This window comes from Mya arenaria, chromosome 3 (assembly GCF_026914265.1).
Source record: "Mya arenaria isolate MELC-2E11 chromosome 3, ASM2691426v1".
NCBI lineage: Eukaryota > Metazoa > Mollusca > Bivalvia > Myida > Myidae > Mya > Mya arenaria.
In genome coordinates, this window is record NC_069124.1 from 1,437,691 (window position 1) to 1,461,186 (window position 23,496).

The window sequence follows — 23,496 nt, forward strand, 5'->3', positions numbered from 1 at the left end:
TAACGACACACGCAGCAGCCAGTCTTCCTGTCATCTTGTTTAACGACACGCACATCAGCCAGTCTTCCTGTCATCTTGTTTAACGACACGCACATCAGCCTGTCTTCCTGAGATTTTGTTAAACGACACACGCAGCTGTCTGTCTTCCTGTCAGCTTGTGTAACGACACGCGCAGCTGTCTGTCTTCCTGTCATCTTGGTTAACGACACGCGCAGCAGCCAGTCTTCCTGTCATCTTGTTTAACGACACGCACAGCAGCCTGTCTTTCTGTCATCTTGTTTAACGACACGCACATCAGCCAGTCTTCCTGTCATCTTGTTTAACGACACGCACATCAGCCTGTCTTCCTTTCATCTTGTTTAACGACACGCAGCAGCCAGTCTTCCTGGGATCTTGTTTAACGACATACGCAGCAGCCTCTCTTCCTCTCATTTTGTTTAACGACACACGCAGCAGCCAGTCTTCCTTGGATCTTGTTTAACGACACCCGCAGCAGCCTGTCTTCCTGTTATCTTGTTTAACGACACCCGCAGCAGTCAGTCTTCCTGTCATTTTGTTTAACGACACACGCAGCAGCCTGTATTCCTCTCATGTTGTTTAACGACACACGCAGCAGCCAGTCTTCCTGTCATCTTGTTTAACGACACGCACATCAGCTAGTCTGCCTGTCATCTTGTTTAACGACACGCACATCAGTCTGTCTTCCTGAGATCTTGTTAAACGACACACGCAGCTGTCTGTCTTCCTGTCAGTTTGTTTAACGACACGCGCAGCTGTCTTACTTCCTGTCATCTTGTTTAACGACACGCGCAGCAGCCTGTCTTCCTGTCATCTTGTTTAACGACACGCGCAGCTGTCTGTCTTCTTGAGATCTTGTTTAACGACACACGCAGCAGTCGGTCTTTCTGAGATCTTGTTTAACGACACGCACAGCAGCCTGTCTTCCTGTCATCTTGTTTAACGACACGCGCAGCTGTCTGTCTTCTTGAGATCTTGTTTAACGACACACGCAGCTGTCGGTCTTTCTGAGATCTTGTTTAACGACACACGCAGCTGTCGGTCTTTCTGAGATCTTGTTTAATGACACACGCAGCAGTCGGTCTTCCTGAGATCTTGTTTAACGACACACGCAGCAGTCGGTCTTTCTGAGATCTTGTTTAACGACACACGCAGCTGTCGGTCTTTCTGAGATCTTATTTAACGACACACGCAGCTGTCGGTCTTTCTGAGATCTTGTATAACGACACACGCAGCAGCCTGTCTTCCTGAGATCTTGTTTAACGACACACGCAGCTGTCTGTCTTCTTGACATCTTGTTTAACGACACACGCAGCTGTCGGTCTTTCTGAGATCTTGTTTAACGACACACGCAGCTGTCGGTCTTTCTGAGATCTTGTTTAACGACACTCGAGCCTAAAACGACAATGAACATGAGCCGCACAAGACAAATTTAAAATGTACCAGGTACATTACTAACGTGACAAAGAGATTTTTTTTGGTGGACGATATATTAAGGTTATTATTTAATATTTACAGTTTCCTGGTATTTTACAAAAGAACAATTTCATATCGTGTAACCCGCGGGGGATTATGACGTGAATATTTGTTTAATATTGCGCTGATTTGATAAGCGATGCGTCATTTAATCAATGAAATAGGACGTTACAATAACCGGCTTCTATACAATCGTGTTTTGTCGATATCACTTCTTTGATAATAAATACTTAGCTGAAAATGATATAATATGTTTTAATCGTGATGAATATTTTGAGAAAATGAAAATATAAGAAAAAATGGCATGAACACAATGACATCAGCCCTTAAGGCTCTGCGTTTTGTTGGTTTGTAAAATCTGAATATAAAATATGAAACAAGGCATAGTTAGTCTTGGCTACTGGTCTAAACCCTGTTATTTCAAATTCGTTATTTTATTGATAGTCGGTAGTCCAAGCATCTAAGACTCTCCTTCGCCTTTAAGACTCTCCTTCGCCTTTAAGACTCTCCTTCGTGCAGTGCAACATTGCTGTTCTTAGATACACAGCACATTTGTGACCGAGCTCTAACCACTCTGTTTGCGTGTAGTGCAAAACAGCCCTTCCTTAAATGCAACTTGAACACATATTTTATCACACTGCATATCGTTCAGGTGGCCATTTTAACTGATTCATGCAAAGGCTTTCGTACGTGACTATACATAGTAACGAGTCATCATAAAACGCTTTGATTGTCATGACAATCAGTGATACTTGGACATAAAAATGCTCATGATTCTCTAAAAAAAGCTATCTTAAAAAGTAAAAAAATGCAGCACAAACGATAATAATAAGAAAGTAAGAATAGAATTAATTACTTAGAGGCCTGTAACCGCTTCCGAGCTATTTGGCAAGGGCTTGTTATGAAAAGCGTGTGTGTGACACAGATCGATGTTTCCATGGCTAAATATTTTGAAAGTTATATTATTTTATTATGACCAACACTAGTATGATGTGGACCGATTATTTTTATTAATTGATAAATACAATATGGACCACTAAATTACATTCAAGTTCAGACGTTTTGAACGTAGTTAACTGAATAGTATGTAACATAGTGGTGTACCATCAAAGTATTAAAATGGTGATTAAACGTTGATGATTTAAAAAAACACAATATAAGTTAATAGCGGAAAACGCAATTAAGCGCACGCTGAAGAAAAGTGATTAACGGGCAATCCCTTCACCATCCTAGTATAAAGGGCCTGCATTTCAATTCTGGTCAGGCTACGCCCCTGGTTTTGTAAATGAACAGTCTCAATCAAACCCGAGACTGCGATGTCCATACTTTGTACATGTATATTTCTGTGCTTCAAAAGGACCTGTATTTTGCGAAGAGGTCGTATTGATTATGGTGGTAGACGAGGTGTTGTGTGGTGGTCGTATTGTTTATGGCGGTTGACGAAGTGCTGTGTGGCGGTCGTATTGTTTTGGGCGGTTGATTAAGTGTTGTGTGGCGGTCGTATTGTTCTGGGCGGTTGACGAAGTGCTGTGTGGCGGTCGTATTGTTTATGGTGGTTGACGAAGTGCTGTGTGGCGGTCGTATTGTTTTGCGGTTGATTAAGTGTTGTGTGGCGGTCATATTGTATAGGGTGGTTGACGAAGTGCTGTGTGGCGGTAGTATTGTTTTTGGCGGTTGATTCAGTGTTGTGTGGCGGTCGTATTGTTTTGGGCGGTTGACGAAGTGCTGTGTGGCGGTCGTATTGTTTATGGCGGTTGACGAAGTGCTGTGTTTTGGGCGGTTGATTAAGTGTTGTGTGGCGGTTGTATTGTTTTAGGGTGGTTGATGAAGTGCTGTGTGGCGGTCGTATTGTTTTGGGCGGTTGATTCAGTGTTGTGTGGCGGTCGTATTGTTTTGGGGTTGTTGACTAAGTATTGTGAGGCGGTCGTTTTGTTTATGGCGACTGGCAAAGAGTTGTGTTGCGGTTGTTTTGTTTATGGCGGTTGACTAATTATTGTTTGACGGTCGTACTGTTGTTTAGTGGTTGAATTGTTGTGTGGCTGTCGTTTTGTTTATGGCGGTTTACTAAGTGTTGTTTTGCGGTCGTATTGTTGTTTGGCGGTCGAATTGTTGTGTGGTTGTCGTATTGTTTTGGGCGGTTACTAAGCGTTGTTTTGCGGTAGTATTGGTTTGGGCGGTTGACTAAGTGTTGTGTGGTTGTTGCTTTTTTTCGGCGGTTGACTAAGTGTTGTTTGGCTGTTGAATTATTGTGTGGGTGTCGCATAGTTTTTTTCTGGTTAACTAAGTGTGGTTTGGCGGTCGTATTGTTGTTTGGCGGTTGAATTGTTTTCTTGTTGTCGTATTGTTTTGGCGGTTGGCTAAGTGTTGTTTGGCTGTCGTATTATTTTTGGAATTTCACTGAGTATGTGTTGTGGTCGTATTGTTGTTTAGCGGGAGACTAAAAGTTGTGTTGTGGTCGAATTGTTATTGGCCTTTGATCAAGTGCTGTTTGCAGTCGTTTTGCTTTATAAATTCGTCCCTTTCTTTATCCGCAGTAGCTTTTTTCTTTCTTATTCTGTTAATTTGAATCTGGTGCATGTACATAGTTATTCTTTAATATAATATTCTGCTTATACGAAGATGCCAGAGGACGTTAGCAGCATTGCACGAACCACTACCTGTCAATGGACCTTTAGTTTTTGACCATGCTGTTAATATTATATTTCGCATTGAAAAAAGGCGATGTATTTTTATTCGTACAGTCGATATTATAAATCCGTGCTTTTTACCTAAAGACCCTTGCTCGATAAGCAGGCAATACATTGGAGTGGCTACTCAACCGTTTATGATATGATGTAAAATATTAAAATATTCTTTCATCTAAACCTTTAATCTGTCTTTGAAAAAATCTGATTTACTAAAGTTATTAAAGAACGCTTTTTAATTATTTACGGATAGGTTAGGGATGGTTAACCCCTTCATTGATGGATCGATGTGAGCTCGACATCATTATACTTGCAGGACTGCCTGTTTGTTTAACATCATATATTATATACAACGTAGTGTTGTTTTATTCCTTAATTCTTATTAAGATACCTCCACATTCTCTAGGAACGCAGATGATGCATCCAACTTGTCCTGTTCTAGGACGGCGTCCACTATTCTCTTCCGTAGTAATTCGCACGTTTGGCAAACATCGTCACGAGGACCACCTATCCTGATGCGATGTACACATTGCCTCCATATGTCCTTGAAGCTGGTGATGCCCAACTGTCTTGTACCGACTTTATCGGCCTCTTCCTGATATGTTTTATGAAGGCCAATTTTTGTGTTGTCCGATGGTAAATAGATCTATATATATAGGCGCTTCACCATCGCTGCCCCTCGGAGCCACAGGCTGAGGGAGACCATCTGTTTCTGCAGTCTTAAGAAGGAAGTTAACCACAAACTTAACATCGCCATATTTAATTGCATTGTCGAGCTTTCTCCCGGTGTTTCCATGCACTCTTAGAACGGGCCCTTTTTCGTTCAGATGCTCCTGAATAGTTCTTAATGTTTTTAGTTTGAGATCGAATATGACGGCAAAAGCCGACTTGCACATGTTTCGCTCATCGTAAACATATCTGTATCTTATTCTCTTTCTTTCCCACCCTTAGTTTTTTTCATGAGCAAATTTTTGCAAAGACCCCATAACGTATAAAACCTTTTCAGATTTTTCCATTTCTCGCACTGAAATAATATGATCTTGAGTTCTGTCTGAATCAAACAGACTCATGCAGGTTGTTGTACATATAGGTGTGAGCTTCTTTAAGAAAAAAAATGCAAAAAAAAATCGTAATGCCGCAATCGCTCCGCGTTCAATTGCCCATCCAACGCACTCCCTACTGAGCTAATTCCCCGTCACTCACAGATAGTGTTTTAACACAGGTATTAAATAATACTTCTAAATATAGATTTTCAGCGTCGCTTATAGCAACTGGGCGTAAACAAAACTTTATTTCTTATTTCTTCGCTGAATACTTATGGAACTAATACTTAACTTAGGTTTCAAAAGCTGATATTGTTGTTCTGCATAAATTGTACATTTAAGCACTTTCATGATTTGCGTAAACTTTATTATAACTTCGATTTTGCCTCAGCGTAAAATAAGGAAATTGGACGCACTGATGCAGACGCCTTAAGCGGATTTTTCACGGAGATATTTTTTATCATGTTTTTATTAATTTACGTCCACTAAGATTTCAAAATAATTGCAAAATAAATTCAAAAATATTACTTACCTCGAATGGGTCCATTTCTTTTGCTCAATGTACAGTGCTCTTTCATTAAACAACAAAACAATTCACATACTTGTCGACGTAAAGTCAAAACAGGTGCGAGTACTTTCCCGTACTTTCTGACGGTGTCAGAAAATTGTCCGAAGGCCCAAAATCGCACGACGCGGCCCATACGTTAAATTAATTGTAGTCATTTGCGTTTCAATTTTACGTTTAAAAGTGATTCGACGTGAACCGATTTCCGCGCTATTGTGACGTTATAATTATGATGAAACAGTGTCCGGTTACGGTCGGTCGTTCTATTAACATACCGGTTGTGAAAGAATAACTGTAAGGTATTTTGATATGAAATGATTTTTTTTAAACAATTCTTTAACAAAATAATTATCTTTTGGGTAAATATAGGTTATGAATTGTTTTATTGATGTCATTATCGGGATATGAACGCAGTTCGGACTTCACACATTTTAACCAACCTACTGCGTTCATACCCCGATAATGACATTAATCCCGCAATGCATTCCTTAAATGGTACATTTTGTAATTGCTTACAAGGTTTTAAGGGGTAAGGAAGCTAAAAAAAACACACAATTATTTTATTTCTTCCTTATTTAAAAACAAAAAGTAATTATTCTATGAATGAAACTATTCAAGAGTACAATTGCATCTGTTTGATGTTATACATTCAAGGTGGAGTTTTTATTACGTTAAAAAATCAAAATGCCAACGAAAAAGGACTGTAGAGTAAAGAGTTTTCGCACATTTTCTTTACAATTCATTTTAATCTAACAAACTTTAAAGGGCTACTCTGATGTATCTTAAAGCTCTTCGTTTAAAAATGTGCTCTTAGTTTTATACAAAAGAAATTACTATCGAATTATGCTATCTTTTAAAGGATTGACAAAGAAGGTAATTAAATATCGGTTAATAACTTTTTATGTTTACTTATATTCAAAAGATAAACATCAACTCTATACGTTGTGTTCTAATTTTAAAATTAGGGTCAACACCATGTTCATACAGAATTTATTTAAATTCCATTTGTCGAGTTGCTTTATAAAATAATTAAAGTATATTACCATATTAAAATATTTTGTTCAATTGTGTTATTCTTTTTGTCATTTTCCTAAAACATTTGAACATTCTAAAAGATATCACATTAAATAATGGATAACCAAATAAAGCACAAAACACTTAAATAAACAGAATGAAGCTCAATGAAGACTCCCACAACAATTGTACTAGCGACATATTATTACAGTTGGATGACGGGTCCCTCAACAATTGTACTAGCGACATGTGAATATAATTGAATGACGGGTCCCACAACAATTGTACTAGTGGTATGTGGATATAATTGAATGACGGGTTCCACAACAATTGTAATTGTGGTATGTGAATAAAATTGAACGACGGGTCCCGCAAAAATAATACTAGCCACATGGGAAGACAGATGAATGACGGTCCCCACAACAATTGTACTAGCGACATGTGAATATAATTGAATGACGGGTCCCACAACAATTGTACTAGCGACATGTGAATATAATTGAATGACGGGTCCCTCAACAATTGTACTAGCGACATGTGAATATAATTGAATGACGGGTCCCTCAACAATTGTACTAGCGACATGTGAATATAATTGAATGACGGGTCCCACAACAATTGTACTAGCGACATGTGAATATAATTGAATGACGGGTCCCTCAACAATTGTACTAGCGACATGTGAATATAATTGAATGACGGGTCCCTCAACAATTGTACTAGCGACATGTGAATATAATTGAATGACGGGTCCCTCAACATTTGTACTAGCGACATGTGAATATAATTGAATGACGGGTCCCTCAACAATTGTACTAGCGACATGTGAATATAATTGAATGACGGGTCCCACAACAATTGTACTAGCGACATGTGAATATAATTGAATGACGGGTCCCTCAACAATTGTACTAGCGACATGTGAATATAATTGAATGACGGGTCCCACAACAATTGTACTAGCGACATGTGAATATAATTGAATGACGGGTCCCTCAACAATTGTACTAGCGACATGTGAATATAATTGAATGACGGGTCCCACAACAATTGTACTAGCGACATGTGAATATAATTGAATGACGGGTCCCTCAACAATTGTACTAGGGACATGTGAATATAATTGAATGACGGGTCCAACAACAATTGTACTAGCGACATCTGAATATAATTGAATGACGGGTCCCTCAACAATTGTACTAGCGACATGTGAATATAATTAAATGACGGGTCCCACAACAATTGTACTAGCGACATGTGAATATAATTGAATGACGGGTCCCTCAACAATTGTACTAGCGACATGTAAATATAATTGAATGACGGGTCCCACAACAATTGTACTAGCGACATGTGAATATAATTGAATGACGGGTCCCTCAACAATTGTACTAGCGACATGTGAATATAATTGAATGACGGGTCCCACAACAATTGTACTAGCGACATGTGAATATAATTGAATGACGGGTCCCTCAACAATTGTACTAGCGACATGTGAATATAATTGAATGACGGGTCCCTCAACAATTGTACTAGCGACATGTGAATATAATTGAATGACGGGTTCCACAACACATGTGAACATAATTGAATGACGGGTCCCACAACAATTGTACTAGCGACATGTGAATATAATTGAATGACGGGTCCCTCAACAATTGTACTAGCGACATGTGAATATAATTGAATGACGGGTCCCACAACACATGTGAACATAATTGAATGACGGGTCCCACAACAATTGTACTAGCGACATGTGAAGACAGTTGAATGAAGGCTTCCACAACAATTGTACTAGCGACATGTGAAGAAAGTTGAATGGAGGGTCCCACAACAATTGTACTAGCGACATGTGAAGACAGTTAAATGAAGGCTTCCACAACAATTGTACTAGCGACATGTGAAGACTGTTGAATGGAGGGTCCCACAACAATTGTACTAGCGACATGTGAAGACAGTTGAATGGAGGGTCCCACAACAATTGTACTAGCGACATGTGAAGACAGTTAAATGAAGGCTTCCACAACAATTGTACTAGCGACATGTGAAGACAGTTGAATGGAGGGTCCCACAACAATTGTACTAGCGACATGTGAAGACAGTTGAATGAAGGCTCCCACAACAATTGTACTAGCGACATGTGAAGGCTTTTGAATGGAGGGTCCCACAACAATTGTACTAGCGACATGTGAAGGCTTTTGAATGGAGGGTCCCACAACAATTGTACTAGCGACATGTGAAGGCTTTTGAATGGAGGGTCCCACAACAATTGTACTAGCGACATGTGAAGACAGTTGAATGGAGGGTCCAACAGCAATTGTACTAGCGACATGTGAAGACTGTTAAATGAAGGCTTCCACAACAATTGTACTAGCGATATGTGAAGACAGTTGAATGGAGGGTCCCACAACAACTTGTACTAGCGACATGTGAAGACAGTTGAATGAAGGCTCCCACAACAATTGTACTAGCGACATGTGAAGACAGTTGAATGGGGGGTCCCACAACAATTGTACTAGCGACATGTGAAGACAGTTGAATGGAGGATCCAACAACCATTGTACTAGCGACATTTGAAGACAGTTGAATGGGGGGGGGTCCAACAACAATTGTACTAGCGACATGTGAAGACAGTTGAATGAAGGCTCCCACAACAATTGTACTAGCGACATGTGAAGACAGTTGAATGGAGGGTCCCACAACAATTGTACTAGCGACATGTGGAGACTGTTGAATGGAGGATCCAACAACCATTGTACTAGCGACATGTGAAGACAGTTGAATGGGGGGTCCCACAACACTTATACTAGCGACATGTGAAGAATGTTCAATGGAGGGTCCCACAACAATTGTACTAGCGACATGTGAAGACAGTTAAATAAAGGCTCCCACAACAATTGTACAAGCGACATGTGAAGACAGTTAAATGAAGGGTCCCACAACAATTGTACTAGCGACATTTGAAGACAGTTGAATGAAGGGTCCCACAACCATTGTACTAGCGACATGTGAAGACTGTTGAATGGAGGGTCCCACAACAATTGTACTAGCGACATGTGAACATAATTGAATGACGGGTCCCACAACAATTGTACTAGCGACATGGGATGACAGATGAATGACGGTTCCCACAACAATTGTACTAGCGACATGTGAAGACAGTTGAATGAAGGCTTCCACAACAATTGTACTAGCGACATGTGAAGACAGTTGAATGGAGGGTCCCACAACAATTGTACTAGCGACATGTGAAGACAGTTGAATGGAGGGTCCCACAACAATTGTACTAGCGACATGTGAAGACAGTTAAATGAAGGCTTCCACAACAATTGTACTAGCGACATGTGAAGACAGTTGAATGGAGGGTCCTACAACAATTGTACTAGCGACATGTGAAGACAGTTGAATGGAGGGTCCCACAACAATTGTACTAGCGACATGTGAAGACAGTTAAATGGAGGCTTCCACAACAATTGTACTAGCGACATGTGAAGACAGTTGAATGGAGGGTCCCACAACAATTGTACTAGCGACATGTGAAGACAGTTGAATGAAGGCTCACACAACAATTGTACTAGCGACATGTGAAGACAGTTAAATGAAGGCTCCCACAACAATTGTACTAGCGTCATGTGAAGGCTTTTGAATGGAGGGTCCCACAACAATTGTACTAGCGACATGTGAAGGCTTTTGAATGGAGGGTCCCACAACAATTGTACTAGCGACATGTGAAGGCTTTTGAATGGAGGGTCCCACAACAATTGTACTAGCGACATGTGAAGACAGTTGAATGGAGGGTCCCACAACAATTGTACTAGCGACATGTGAAGACTGTTAAATGAAGGCTTCCACAACAATTGTACTAGCGATATTTGAAGACAGTTAAATGAAGGGTCCCACAACAGTTGTACTAGCGACATGTGAAGACAGTTAAATGAAGGCTTCCACAACAATTGTACTAGCGATATGTGAAGACAGTTGAATGGAGGGTCCCACAACAATTGTACTAGCGACATGTGAAGACAGTTGAATGAAGGGTCCCACAACAATTGTACTAGCGACATGTGAAGACAGTTGAATGGAGGGTCCCACAACTTGTTCTAGCGACATGTGAAGACAGTTGAATGGAGGATCCAACAACCATTTTACTAGCGACATTTGAAGACAGTTGAATTGGGGGTCCCACAACACTTGTACTAGCGACATGTGAAGACTGTTGAATGGAGTGTCCCACAACAATTGTACTAGCGACATGTGAAGACAGTTGAATGGAGGATCCAACAACCATTGTACTAGCGACATGTGAAGACAGTTAAATAAAGGCTCCCACAACAATTGTACTAGCGACATGTGAAGACAGTTAAATGAAGGGTCCCACAACAATTGTACTAGCGACATTTGAAGACAGTTGAATGAAGGGTCCCACAACCATTGTACTAGCGACATGTGAAGACTGTTGAATGGAGGGTCCCACAACAATTGTACTAGCGACATGTGAAGACTGTTGAATGGAGGGTGCCACAACAATTGTACTAGCGACATGTGAAGACAGTTAAATGGAGGCTTCCACAACAATTGTACTAGCGACATGTGAAGACAGTTAAATGGAGGCTTCCACAACAATTGTACTAGCGACATGTGAAGACAGTTGAATGGAGGGTCCCACAACAATTGTACTAGCGACATGTGAAGACTGTTGAATGGAGGGTCCCACAACAATTGTACTAGCGACATGTGAAGACTGTTGAATGGAGGGTGCCACAACAATTGTACTAGCGACATGTGAAGACAGTTAAATGAAGGCTTCCACAACAATTGTACTAGCGACATGTGAAGACAGTTAAATGGAGGCTTCCACAACAATTGTACTAGCGACATGTGAAGACAGTTAAATGAAGTGTCCCACAACAATTGTACTAGCGACATGTGAAGACAGTTGAATGGAGGGTCCCACAACAATTGTACTAGCGACATGTGAAGACAGTTAAATGAAGGCTTCCACAACAATTGTACTAGCGACATGTGAAGACAGTTAAATGAAGGCTTCCACAAGAATTGTACTAGCGACATGTGAAGACAGTTAAATGAAGGCTCCCACAACAATTGTACTAGCGACATGTGAAGACAGCTGAATGGAGGGTCCCACAACAATTGTACTAGCGACATGTGAAGACAGTTAAATGAAGGCTTCCACAACAATTGTTCTAGCGACATGTGAAGACAGTTGAATGAAGGCTTCCACAACAATTGTACTAGCGACATGTGAAGACAGTTGAATGGAGGGTCCCTCAACAATTGTACTAGCGACATGTGAAGGCTGTTGAATGGAGGGTCCCACAACAATTGTACTAGCGACATGTGAAGGCTGTTGAATGGAGGGTCCCACAACAATTGTACTAGCGACATGTGAAGGCTGTTGAATGGAGGGTCCCACAACAATTGTACTAGCGACATGTGAAGACTGTTGAATGAAGGGTCCCACAACAATTGTACTAGCGATATGTGAAGACAGTTGAATGGAGGGTCCCACAACAATTGTACTAGCGACATGTGAAGACAGTTGAATGAAGGCTCCCACAACAATTGTACTAGCGACATGTGAAGACAGTTGAATGGAGGGTCCCACAACAATTGTACTAGCGACATTTGAAGACAGTTAAATGAAGGCTTCCACAGCAATTGTACTAGCGACATGTGAAGACAGTTGAATGGAGGGTCCCACAACAATTGTACTAGCGACATTTGAAGACTGTTAAATGAAGGCGTCCACAACAATTGTACTAGCGACATGTGAAGGCTTTTGAATGGAGGGTCCCACAACAATTGTACTAGCGACATTTGAAGACAGTTAAATGAAGGCGTCCACAACAATTGTACTAGCGACATGTGAAGACAGTTGAATGGAGGGTCCCACAACAATTGTACTAGCGACATTTGAAGACTGTTAAATGAAGGCGTCCACAACAATTGTACTAGCGACATGTGAAGGCTTTTGAATGGAGGGTCCCACAACAATTGTACTAGCGACATTTGAAGACAGTTAAATGAAGGCGTCCACAACAATTGTATTAGCGACATGTGAAGACTGTTGAATGGAGGGTCCCACAACAATTGTATTAGCGACATGTGAAGACAGTTAAATGAAGGCTTCCACAACAATTGTACTAGCGACATGTGAAGACAGTTAAATGAAGGCTTCCACAACAATTGTACTAGCGACTTGTGAAGACTGTTAAATGAAGGCTTCCACAACAATTGTACTAGCGACATTTGAAGACTGTTGAATGAAGGCTCCCATAACAATTGTACTAGCGACATTTTGAGCAAGCAATCAGATCAAATCATATATGTATTAAAATCGAATATAAAACATTTTTGAATCAAAGTTTGATGCTAATTTAAGTGGCATTTAAGCGTTTAAATGAATGTCGTATGACACCATCTTGTTGTTATTTCAGGGGCCCAGGACTGCATTTTTCCTGTGTCATTTATTGGCTCGTGGGTAACAAGTTCGGACGGAGACTTTAGCATGAACAGGACGCACATTTTTAGCTTCCCGACAGTGTCAAAACCGGATGGAAAAGAGCTTAAACCAGGCTTTCAATCCATGGATTTCATATGTTACAACATCACTGGCACAACTTATATACTGAAGTATGTGACATTTTAACTGAGTGATTATGCATTTAATAAGTCATAGACGTTATGTTATTTTGCTTACCTTGCCTATGATAAACAACCGTGACCAGTCTTTGCCTGTCGTCAGTGTTTGGTGTCATTTTACACTCAATAAGACATATAAACCGTCCGATCCTACTTTTGCTTACGGTTGATGTCAGTCCAAAACCTCGTGTCACTTGGTCAAATGAAAACCCTACTTTACTAACAATTCTCAATATCTATATGGCAATACGTGTTTTAGACAGCAAGGGAACGTATCACCAGCTTTTAATAACAATGTACTTGCTTTCAGGTCCACTGAAACGATTGAAATATTTAACGACGTTTTTGTCCCATTGTTCACCTGTCTCGAAATTGAAGAGTCAACCACCACCAAACTCATCTACTATTACAGAACAGGTAGGTACAATTTACCAAAGTAAAAAAAAGAAATTGCTCTTTTCAAAAACCTGCATAGGTCTGCTGTAAAATGGGCATCCGTTAGTAATGCCTTTATATCCGACATATAACATTAAACTGACACGTCCACTTGATAGGACGATTACATACAATATGGATAAGTGCCCATGTCCTTAAATGTATTTGTGGTACAAATAAGCTCGTCATGTGATGAAGCTATTGTAGATAATGTTATTTTTTAGTTTTAGACCTGAATATTGATATATTAGATCTAGAACGACTGTTACATCATATTGATATTTTAGAATGAGAGTGTGTATATATAACCCTTACCCTATCAATATTTTTGTATATGTTATCGTCTGCTAGTTGAATTACCGTTGTGTGATCCTTTAATTTGATGCCTTCATAATTATGTTCAACATGATCTTAATTACTTTGATAAGGAGTAAAACATAGTAAGAGGACAACCATGTCCTATCCCAAGAAACAAGATGCACGATACAAGAATCTTTATTTAAAGTCGGGATTGTGTTATAAGAAATATTAGCTCAATGAGCTATTTTCCGACATGAATAACAGACATACATAACATGTCAAAAAGAAATAACAATGAGATTGTGACCTGGAAATAAAAGCAAATAAGTTAAAAGGAACACATATTGGAGCAAGTATTTACAGAAGCCGTTCGTCATCGTATTCATGCATCCCACAGGAGTCGGCGATATCCTATAGTTGATGCCAGAGTACAATATATAGTTTTAAATCGTTTTTAAAAAAGAAAAGAAAAAAGAATGTTTAAACCCATATTTCGTCAATATATATCAAACATAACTTGACATTCGATAGGATCGAATGCCTTTTCTTCATTCTAAAAATACGATATCGCTCTCAGTATCAAATAAATCATCACGCTCAATTATGCCGTCTATCTGTTTTATTTTAAAACATACATGTCTATGTTATATACTCCTGTTGCATGGTCGTTGGTAATAATAATCGGCAGAACCTGGGAGTAGGATTATTTGTTATTGATCCCAGGTAAAAGTAGTTGAAGGCGCTTCGCCAAACAAATTACCGCCAATTAATAATGAATATTAAGCAGTGGAATATCTATTTTTCAAAAGTAGCTAGTGGTGTTTATTGTTTTATTCACTAATTAAGCCCATTTGTATTTTTGCAGCGCCTGATAACGTTGGGTTTCGATTCAAAACGAACCCAAATGACGACTTCTGTGACGACGCCAGTTACAATGAACCATTCAGACACCATGTCATGCTAAAGTCAGGTATGGGTTTAAAAGAGAAAACAATAATCATACTAAGACTATATTTTCATTTTTTGGGTGTATTTTGTGTTTCAAACTGATCTCCCTTTCGGGGCGTTACTAACAGATTGATGAACTGAAAAAATCTCATTCAATAATTATCCTACGTAATCCAGTGGCGGGTCCAGGTTTCGCAGTTAGGGGGGGCGTAACTTCTGAAATTGACTTCTGTTGGCCGCTAAGGCCCCCATGTGTTTTCATGGTAATTCAGGGGGTCGGAGGCCTTCGCGACGGCCTCAAGCTCTTAAACTATTGCATGTGTTTACTATGGAACGCCGGGGCTCAATGCTTCTTGCGAAATGCGTTATGCAAATGCTATATATAGAACAATAGTTTCATTTTCGACCAATCGAATGGCCGGGTACGGAATTACGGAAGCTCGTGCTATGTGAAATCTAAATATAGTAACACCTCCTGAATAACGGATTTCCTTCGCATCTCGCATTTCGCATGAAGTATTTTAAAAGCATTTAGCATCTCGCATTTTGCACAAAAATCATTTCCCAAAAAGCATTTTGCATATGGCATAACACAATCAAATTGAATCGGACGAAATAATGTGCACGTTCCGAACTGCTCCCGGCAGTGAAGGGGATGTCAGACATAGGCTACTGATACTGCTACAGAAATATTATTATACGGTGGAAAAAACGATACTCTTTCTAACCTAACGCGTTTACAGCAATATACAGAGTTGCACATCTTGCTATTCGCAATCTAACTGACTTTCTGGCATATTTTCTCTAGGACACCTCTTTACTTTACCGTTTCTGAATATTATATTGTATTGGTGTGTTTATATATGTTATTCTAATGAATAGACACAACAAATGTATTATTTTTCACCTCTATTACATGCAGATAAAAGTATTTTTCAAATTAATGTGTTCCTTTTTTCATTTCATACAAAATGATTCTGCTCAATTTATGCTAACAACGGTAAAAAATATTGAATCGAAGCGTTTCGCATTTCGCATTTCGCAAAAAGAATTTCGCATTAAGCAATTCGCAAAAAAGCATTTCGCATAAAGCATTAAGCGTTTTGCAAAAAACATTAAGCATTCTGCAAAAAGCATGAAGTATTTCGCATTTCGCATTTCGCAAGAAGCATTGCGCCCCGGCGTTCAATAGTTTACACTGTTTTTACAAAGCTTGAACTGCAAGAGACACTTTGTAACGTAGTAACGCCGTTAAGCTGATCGTCACCTCCCTATAGATCAAGTTTTTTTCCCCGCATAAATTGAAAGACCTTGGTAAAATTGAAAAAGTAATTCATACAGTTATTGGGCAAACTTTAATGTCTGTTCAGTGACACCGAGTGAAAGTGTCTGCTTTAAGCAAGTAGTCCGCTGAATTCTCGTGTATTTGATCTCTTAAGTTAATCTTGTTTCATATTATCGGATTTGGTGAAAATGTTACTGGATTGCTAAACGGTTTGGATCCGGATTAGACGCCGAGTTACTCGGCGTCTGATCCGGATCCAATCTGGTTGACGACATCACTACGGTCGCTATCGGCATGCTTAGGGTTACAAACAAAACTTTATCGAAATTACCCATTTACTTCATAGATACGCATGTATTAGCATCTCGAGCAGATAGAAATTGACGCCATAGTGGGAAATTGTTTTTTTTGCGAGTTTAAATGAATTGCCTCTCGTAAATTGTCCCTTACCGCTATAAACAGTGTTGACCCTTATCATATCGATCGCGACCATAGTAATTTTAAAGTTAACCAGCTTGGACGAACTAACTCGGCGTCTGATCAGGATCCAAGCTGTTTTACACTCAGTCAACTGTTTTACCAGTTTTCAGACGGACCAAACAAGTTTTAATGACCAAACACATGATAATTCAGCGGACTATTTCTTTGAAGGCAGGATGAGGGTTAAACCATTACAGTTTGGGAGCTATGGAAACCGGAATCGGATCTGAATCGAGCACAAAAAAAACACGACATTACCGTGTTAAGGCTTTAAATCTAACGGCATATCTCTTCGAGCATATCCTTTGAAAATAGCAGTCGAATCAGTTCCAATTCCCTACTGTTTCCCGTAGTCTACGTAGTTTCTAAGAGTCCAATGTGGCCAAATAGATGTTCGATACAACCACGGTAAATCGAGATCTATTTTTTTGTGTGGAGCTAATCATAACCTTAAAAGCTATCTACAATGATGGAACGATATTAATAATTTATACATATACTTGGAAATTTTCAGGGGGGCGCGTGCCGGGTCCGCCCCCCCCCCCCCTGGACCGCCTATGTAATCATCCTTTTTCGTCACTACAGACATTTAGTCCCGATTTCCGATGAACTAGTTCCTTCATGTTCGTGTAGTGCCGGTTTTATTTCGAGCATGTATGGTGTTTGGTTCTAAAAATCATTTACTATACACTTGAGCATATATTTCAGTAGATACTATTTGAAATAACTAAAAACAAAAATAAACTCAACATTGTTTAAATAAAATACTCGTACTTTATAAGAATTTCAAATCGATGTTGCTGATAGATTTTAGAAGACTCGTGTACTATTCGGTGTAAACATTAATTAAAGGGAGGCAAGTGTTGCCTAATGTCTTGTTCAATGATACTTTTACCAAGGATTCTTTCATTCGGAACTCCTCGGCCATTTTTTCAAAAACAACCTCGGATGTATGCCGGTACATCTGTTGAAGTAGTCCGTATTTTTTTTAATAAAAACATTAATTAAATGTAGTGTTTAAGAGTTGTATTCATTGCTCTCAGTTTAAATTGATTGCCAGTGAAGTGTATTATTGCAAACATAATTACGATTCCCAAGAGATAAGTCATAAATTTTAACTACTAAATAAAATTACTACGCGATCTATTTGCAGCGGACTTAAACGTACCACTTTTTAAGTATGTAAACCGTCCATATACATCCGAGGTTGTTTTTGAAAAAATGGCCGAGGAGCTCCGAATGGGATTCTTTTTCGATTGAAGTGTTTCGTATGGTCTTACCTGAGATAAGGTGCGCATGCGCAGAGCATTTGCAGTGTTTAGTAGGACCCTTTTTTGTTCCAACTTCCGCAGTTCGCTCGAACGCCATTTTGCTATGTTAAATTGATCGTAGATCAAATATTGGAATTACATAAGTATTTATATATTGACCAAGGTTAGGCAGAACGAAACCAGTCTAAGGCGAACTTGTATGGACGAAGGGAAAAACAAACACGTTGATTGAATGAAAAAAGGGCATTTATTCAAAATGCCATAAAAGTGTTATAAACTAATATATATACACAAAGTATAAATCTAAGATACAGTGGTGCACTGTTAACTCATTTTTATTTGAAATCTACAAACTTTTCGCTGACACATTATACTTCCGAAAGTTTTTGGGTGTTTTTACATTGAGACACGGTCCACGTGTTTTCAAAATGGCCGACGTGGATCCCAACGTTGTTTGGAAAGATGCTGACAACACCGAATGTAGTTCGGCAAATTCGTGAAAGTACGAAATAATGGAAAGCTCCCGCTAAAGAAATCGAGACGATGGACTGACCAAATAATCAACGCCGGTCTCACAAAGTACATGTATGCAGACTAAACTGTCTGTATCAGAGGACAAAATGCTCCCGGCATTAATTGTATTCAAAGTACAATGAAACAACAGTCTGAGGTTTTAAATTCGTTCGCTAAACCAGTCGACGTAATTTAAAATTACGACGATGAGTATGAACATAACATGAGGACAATGAGTATGATTATGAGGCTGCCGAAACGGAAGTTTCTCACGAACCAAAAAGAAGAGCTGAGGATGAGCATTCTGACCCAAACAATAATAGATTCAAGGACATGGCAAAACGGTTTAAGGCCAATGAGAAATGTGATAAAGAAGTGAATAGTGTACTCGCTGAGAACATAAATGATCCTTTCCTGAATGGAATCGAAAAAGACCGATATGCCGAACAATAATGCTAGGCCCGCCAATTGTGAGGGACTGACAGTTGTCAGAATGAACCAATTAATCTTGGATGCTGTATCACCTGTGGCACGTCCAGCCGATAAAAAGCTACAAAATATCGAGTCATCGATTACTAAAGGTGCAACGTTGTTGACCAAAGTGGTTGACACTATGACCAAAATTGGACACAGTGCCAGAGACAGTGATCTTGGGTCTTTGATTGAGTATTGCAATGATGCTTTGGCATTGTTAGGCCATGCCAACAAACAGGTGATCTGACCAGAAAAAGACTTTCTTAGTCCGGAACTGAAACAGGTATATAGCCATCTTTGTAGTCAAACTGGACCGTTTACCAAGTTCCGTTTAAGTGACGACGTCTCCAATGCAGCAAAGGATATAGAAGACTGTTCCAAGATCAGTTACAAAATGTTTCAACTGTGTTCTCACGCATATTAAAAGGTGGTTTCAGTACTGTAGTGAAAGCAAACCATCTCCAATTCTACTAACGCTGGGAACAGTAGTGGAATTTCTAACATCTCAATAGTCAAAAGGTCTAGTATATGAACGTTTAAGCACAGCAAGAGTAGCTCTATCGGTACTAGGGTTACAATTTCATTGTTTTATAGTAGGGAATCATCCACTGATTATCCGATATATGAAAGAATTTTTTGCAACTAGACCTTCCAAATCTAGATATACATACAACTGGGATGTAGATATAGCGTTGTTGTATTTAAAGAAACTTTCGCAAGTAAAAAAATATCTTTAAAGGATCTCACTTTTAAGCTAGTAATGGGTATGGCCTTGACTCAAGCTGCACGTGTACATACGTTACAGTTGTTGAACTTTAAATGTTATAAAAAGTTGAAGTCTGAATATGTGTTACAATTTAATGGGCAACTTAAACAAAGCAGGCCGGGAAATAATATTGATTGTGTTTCGTTTATCCTCCAGATAGGAGAAAGTGCTTTTATACTGTTTTGAAAGAATATATTTCCCGAACTAGTGTGCTCAGACATGATGATAACTCTGGACAGTTCTTTATTAGTTATATAAAACCACACGCAGAAGTAACTACAGATACCATCTCTAGATGGATAAAGACAGTTATGTGTGGAACTGGAATAAATCACAGGCGTCTGAATCATTGTTTGTCACTAAAATATTGTTTAAAACCATTTTGGGTACATACAATGAGATAAACAACACATCTGAAGATATTTAGTGTCTTTGATATACAAAAAAGAAACAAGGTATGTAACTCAAACTTACCCGATTTCACGGTAGAGTCCAGTTTTATGTAAATTTCTCAACCAACATATAAACAATCCATTTTTAAATAAGTGACATGGAAAGAAGAGTCAATTACCTTTAAAATGGTGTGCGATTTGTTGGTATAACTATATTGTCTTTAGACAAACAAGCATAATTCAATGTCAAATTCTCATGTTTTTCTTTAGTCGGAAAGAGTACAGCAAATTAAAATCTTCAATTTTCCCCGTGTAAACAGTACTGAACACAGACCTATTAAAGTTATTTTATGCTTCAGTGTACAGATAAATTAATTCCATTCCTAAATATCACGAAAAGACTAACATCACAATGTTAGAAACAACTGTATAAGTCTTTAAACTAAATCCTCTTTAAATTTCGTAGGCACCCGGCCATTTTAACGACAAGCGCCCAGATGATGTCATTGACATGTACATTTAACATCTTTGTACCGGCTTGAATGTGAGCCACACAAGCTTGGATGGGTCAAATACTCTTCTTTGGAGGTTGATCAGAAACATCTGAGCGCTGTCAGGAAAATGTCCGCCTCAAACAAAATTTTAAAGTGGATTTAATTTGAAGACTGATACGGTTCTTTCTTAAACTGTGGTGTTAGTCTTATTGTGATATAAAGGAATGGAATTAATTTATCTGTACACTGAAGCATAAAATAACTTTAATAGGTCTGTATTTAGTACTGTTTACACGGGGAAAATTGAAGATTTTAATTTGCTGTACTCTTTCCGACTAAAGAAAAACATGAGAATTTGACATTGAATTATGCTTGTTTGTCTAAAGACAATATAGTTATACCAACATATCGCACACCATTTTAAAGGTAATTGACTCTTCTTTCCATGTCACTTATTTAAAAATGGATTGTTTATATGTTGGTTGAGAAATTTACATAAAACTGGACTCTACCGTGAAATCGGGTAAGTTTGAGTGACATACCTTGTTTCTTTTTTGTATATCAAAGACACTAAATATCTTCAGATGTGTTGTTTATCACATTGTATGTACCCAAAATGGTTTTAAACAATATATTAGTGACAAACAATGATTCAGATGCCTGTGGAATAAATGTAAAGGATTTCGGCTTACTCAGTGTTAGATCAGCGGTCACATCGAAAGCATGTACATCAGCAGTACCTATAGCAGAAATGCTTACTAAAGCGGTTGAAAAATATTGTTTAAAACAGGGAAATAACATTTTAATTTCACTGATATATGTCAATAAACCACAGGAAAGCGTATAATAAAATGATAATGATAATATACCGAAACAACGACATTCACTTAAAAAGGTTGAGGTGACGATTATTACCGGTGCCAAGCTGTTCTCATTATTTCTAAACAATACACAAAAATGAATATTTATTTTCTTTCCTCGCAGGTTCGGAGACTAGCGGGTTGACGTTATGCCCGGCAGACATGTTTGGGACATACACGTATAACTCGTGCACTGACGCCGCGTCCAACAGTACGAGCATGGACGTGTGCGACTCTCGCCAACAGCTTATATATAACTACACTCTCTGCTCCACGCCACAACTCTTCTCGCGTAAGGTTTTCTAGAATGAAAATAAGCAATTAATGCAAGTTTAATTATCGTCTTGACAAAATCTGTGTAATATCGAAATTGTAACCGTGCTATTATTTGGCCATTATTATTTACCACAAATATGTTGTTTTACAACGGTACGCCGATTCAGTTTACGGTACAAAATTATTAAGTTTTGAGGTGTCGAGCATCTTCACGTGGTCGTATGACTATGAGTTTCAAAGATTTGTCGCAAAATAGCTGAAGCAATGATGTTTTTTCTGTAAATTATAACAACATACAGAAAACAAGCGTTAATTGTCGTCAACATATTAATAACAGTTTCTTGACAAAACATGATATGAATCAGAATGTAAGTCATACGGTCACGTGATACATGGAACTATACCAAGGAAAACAATGAATACACACACACACAAAAAGAAGAAAAGAAAAATAACCGTTTAAAACAAATAAAAAAACTTCATATCGAAATCAAAACGGTTTCTTGTTATATAGTATGTGTTTTGCGATTTCATTAATTCAATAAACTTGTACCTTCTTGGTCAGTCACACTTGAGGTCACATGTTATGAAATACATCTTTCTTGATCGTTACCTTAAGGGATTGCCAATTCAAAATATGACTATATAATGTTGTTGTTTTTGTAGAGGAAGGGACTTTGGACTGCGTTTATTACGTGACAAGCGGCACAGTGTCCTACCTTACTGTTTATAATCGGGACAGCACGGCACCAGATGGGTCCAACCACTACAGGTTTTCCTGTCTTGTATGTTGCTTACAATATCTGAATTTGATTTTTGTTTACCTTTTTGTCAATCAATTTTATACTTCATGGTTACATACACCGACCGTAATTGAATACTGATGTCATTATCACGTGTTTCTGTCGGAACATTTTTAATATATATTATTTATATCGTTATTATATATATTTCAAATCGGGTTGCGGTCTATTGTCTAAAACTGATGTCGGTAGCCCAACCCTCTATTATTAAAGATATGACGATGCATGTGTGGTCTGTCTGTGTTGTGTTATGAATGTGTGAAACTCTCGTACAGAATCTATTAGCCTCTAAACAGGGTCTTCGTAAATTGTTTGGCCAATAGTCAAAAATACTGCAGTCACACGGTGTTGTATTTATCTTTATGGAGATAGACTTATTATTTCACACTAATCAATTCTTTACCAACCAATCAAAATCATTCAATGTAAACAACATTTACTCTATCTAGGCTGTTGAACTATCTGGAGAAACGGTGTACGTTTCTGCCAACCCGAATGTATGCAACGACAATCAGCTCTCCACCAGCATCGCGAGCCCCGGAAAAACCATGGAGTTTTCACCAATCAGTATGTAGCCTGGTCATCAATACATTCGCTCGATAGTGTATGCTACACTCGAAAGTAATGTTTTATATTGTATATATATGAATTGTATAAAGGGTCAGTTATGTGTCGTCAAATTAATACATTTTCTAACGACTTCAGGCGTTTACAAGTATACTTGCCCCTTAAC

At 38.7% G+C, this 23,496-nt stretch overlaps 1 protein-coding gene across 1 annotated transcript in view; it reads left to right on the forward strand.

Annotated features, from left to right (window-relative positions):
- LOC128227970 (uncharacterized) overlaps nt 1-23,496 on the forward strand; it is a 48,672-nt gene that overhangs the window by 4,835 nt on the left and 20,341 nt on the right. Inside the window, exons 2-7 of the mRNA XM_052938962.1 lie at nt 13,262-13,457; nt 13,777-13,883; nt 15,067-15,171; nt 21,809-21,976; nt 22,627-22,745; nt 23,213-23,330. Of these exons, the coding sequence (XP_052794922.1) occupies nt 13,262-13,457; nt 13,777-13,883; nt 15,067-15,171; nt 21,809-21,976; nt 22,627-22,745; nt 23,213-23,330 (813 nt within the window). The remainder of the gene's footprint in view (nt 1-13,261; nt 13,458-13,776; nt 13,884-15,066; nt 15,172-21,808; nt 21,977-22,626; nt 22,746-23,212; nt 23,331-23,496) is intronic.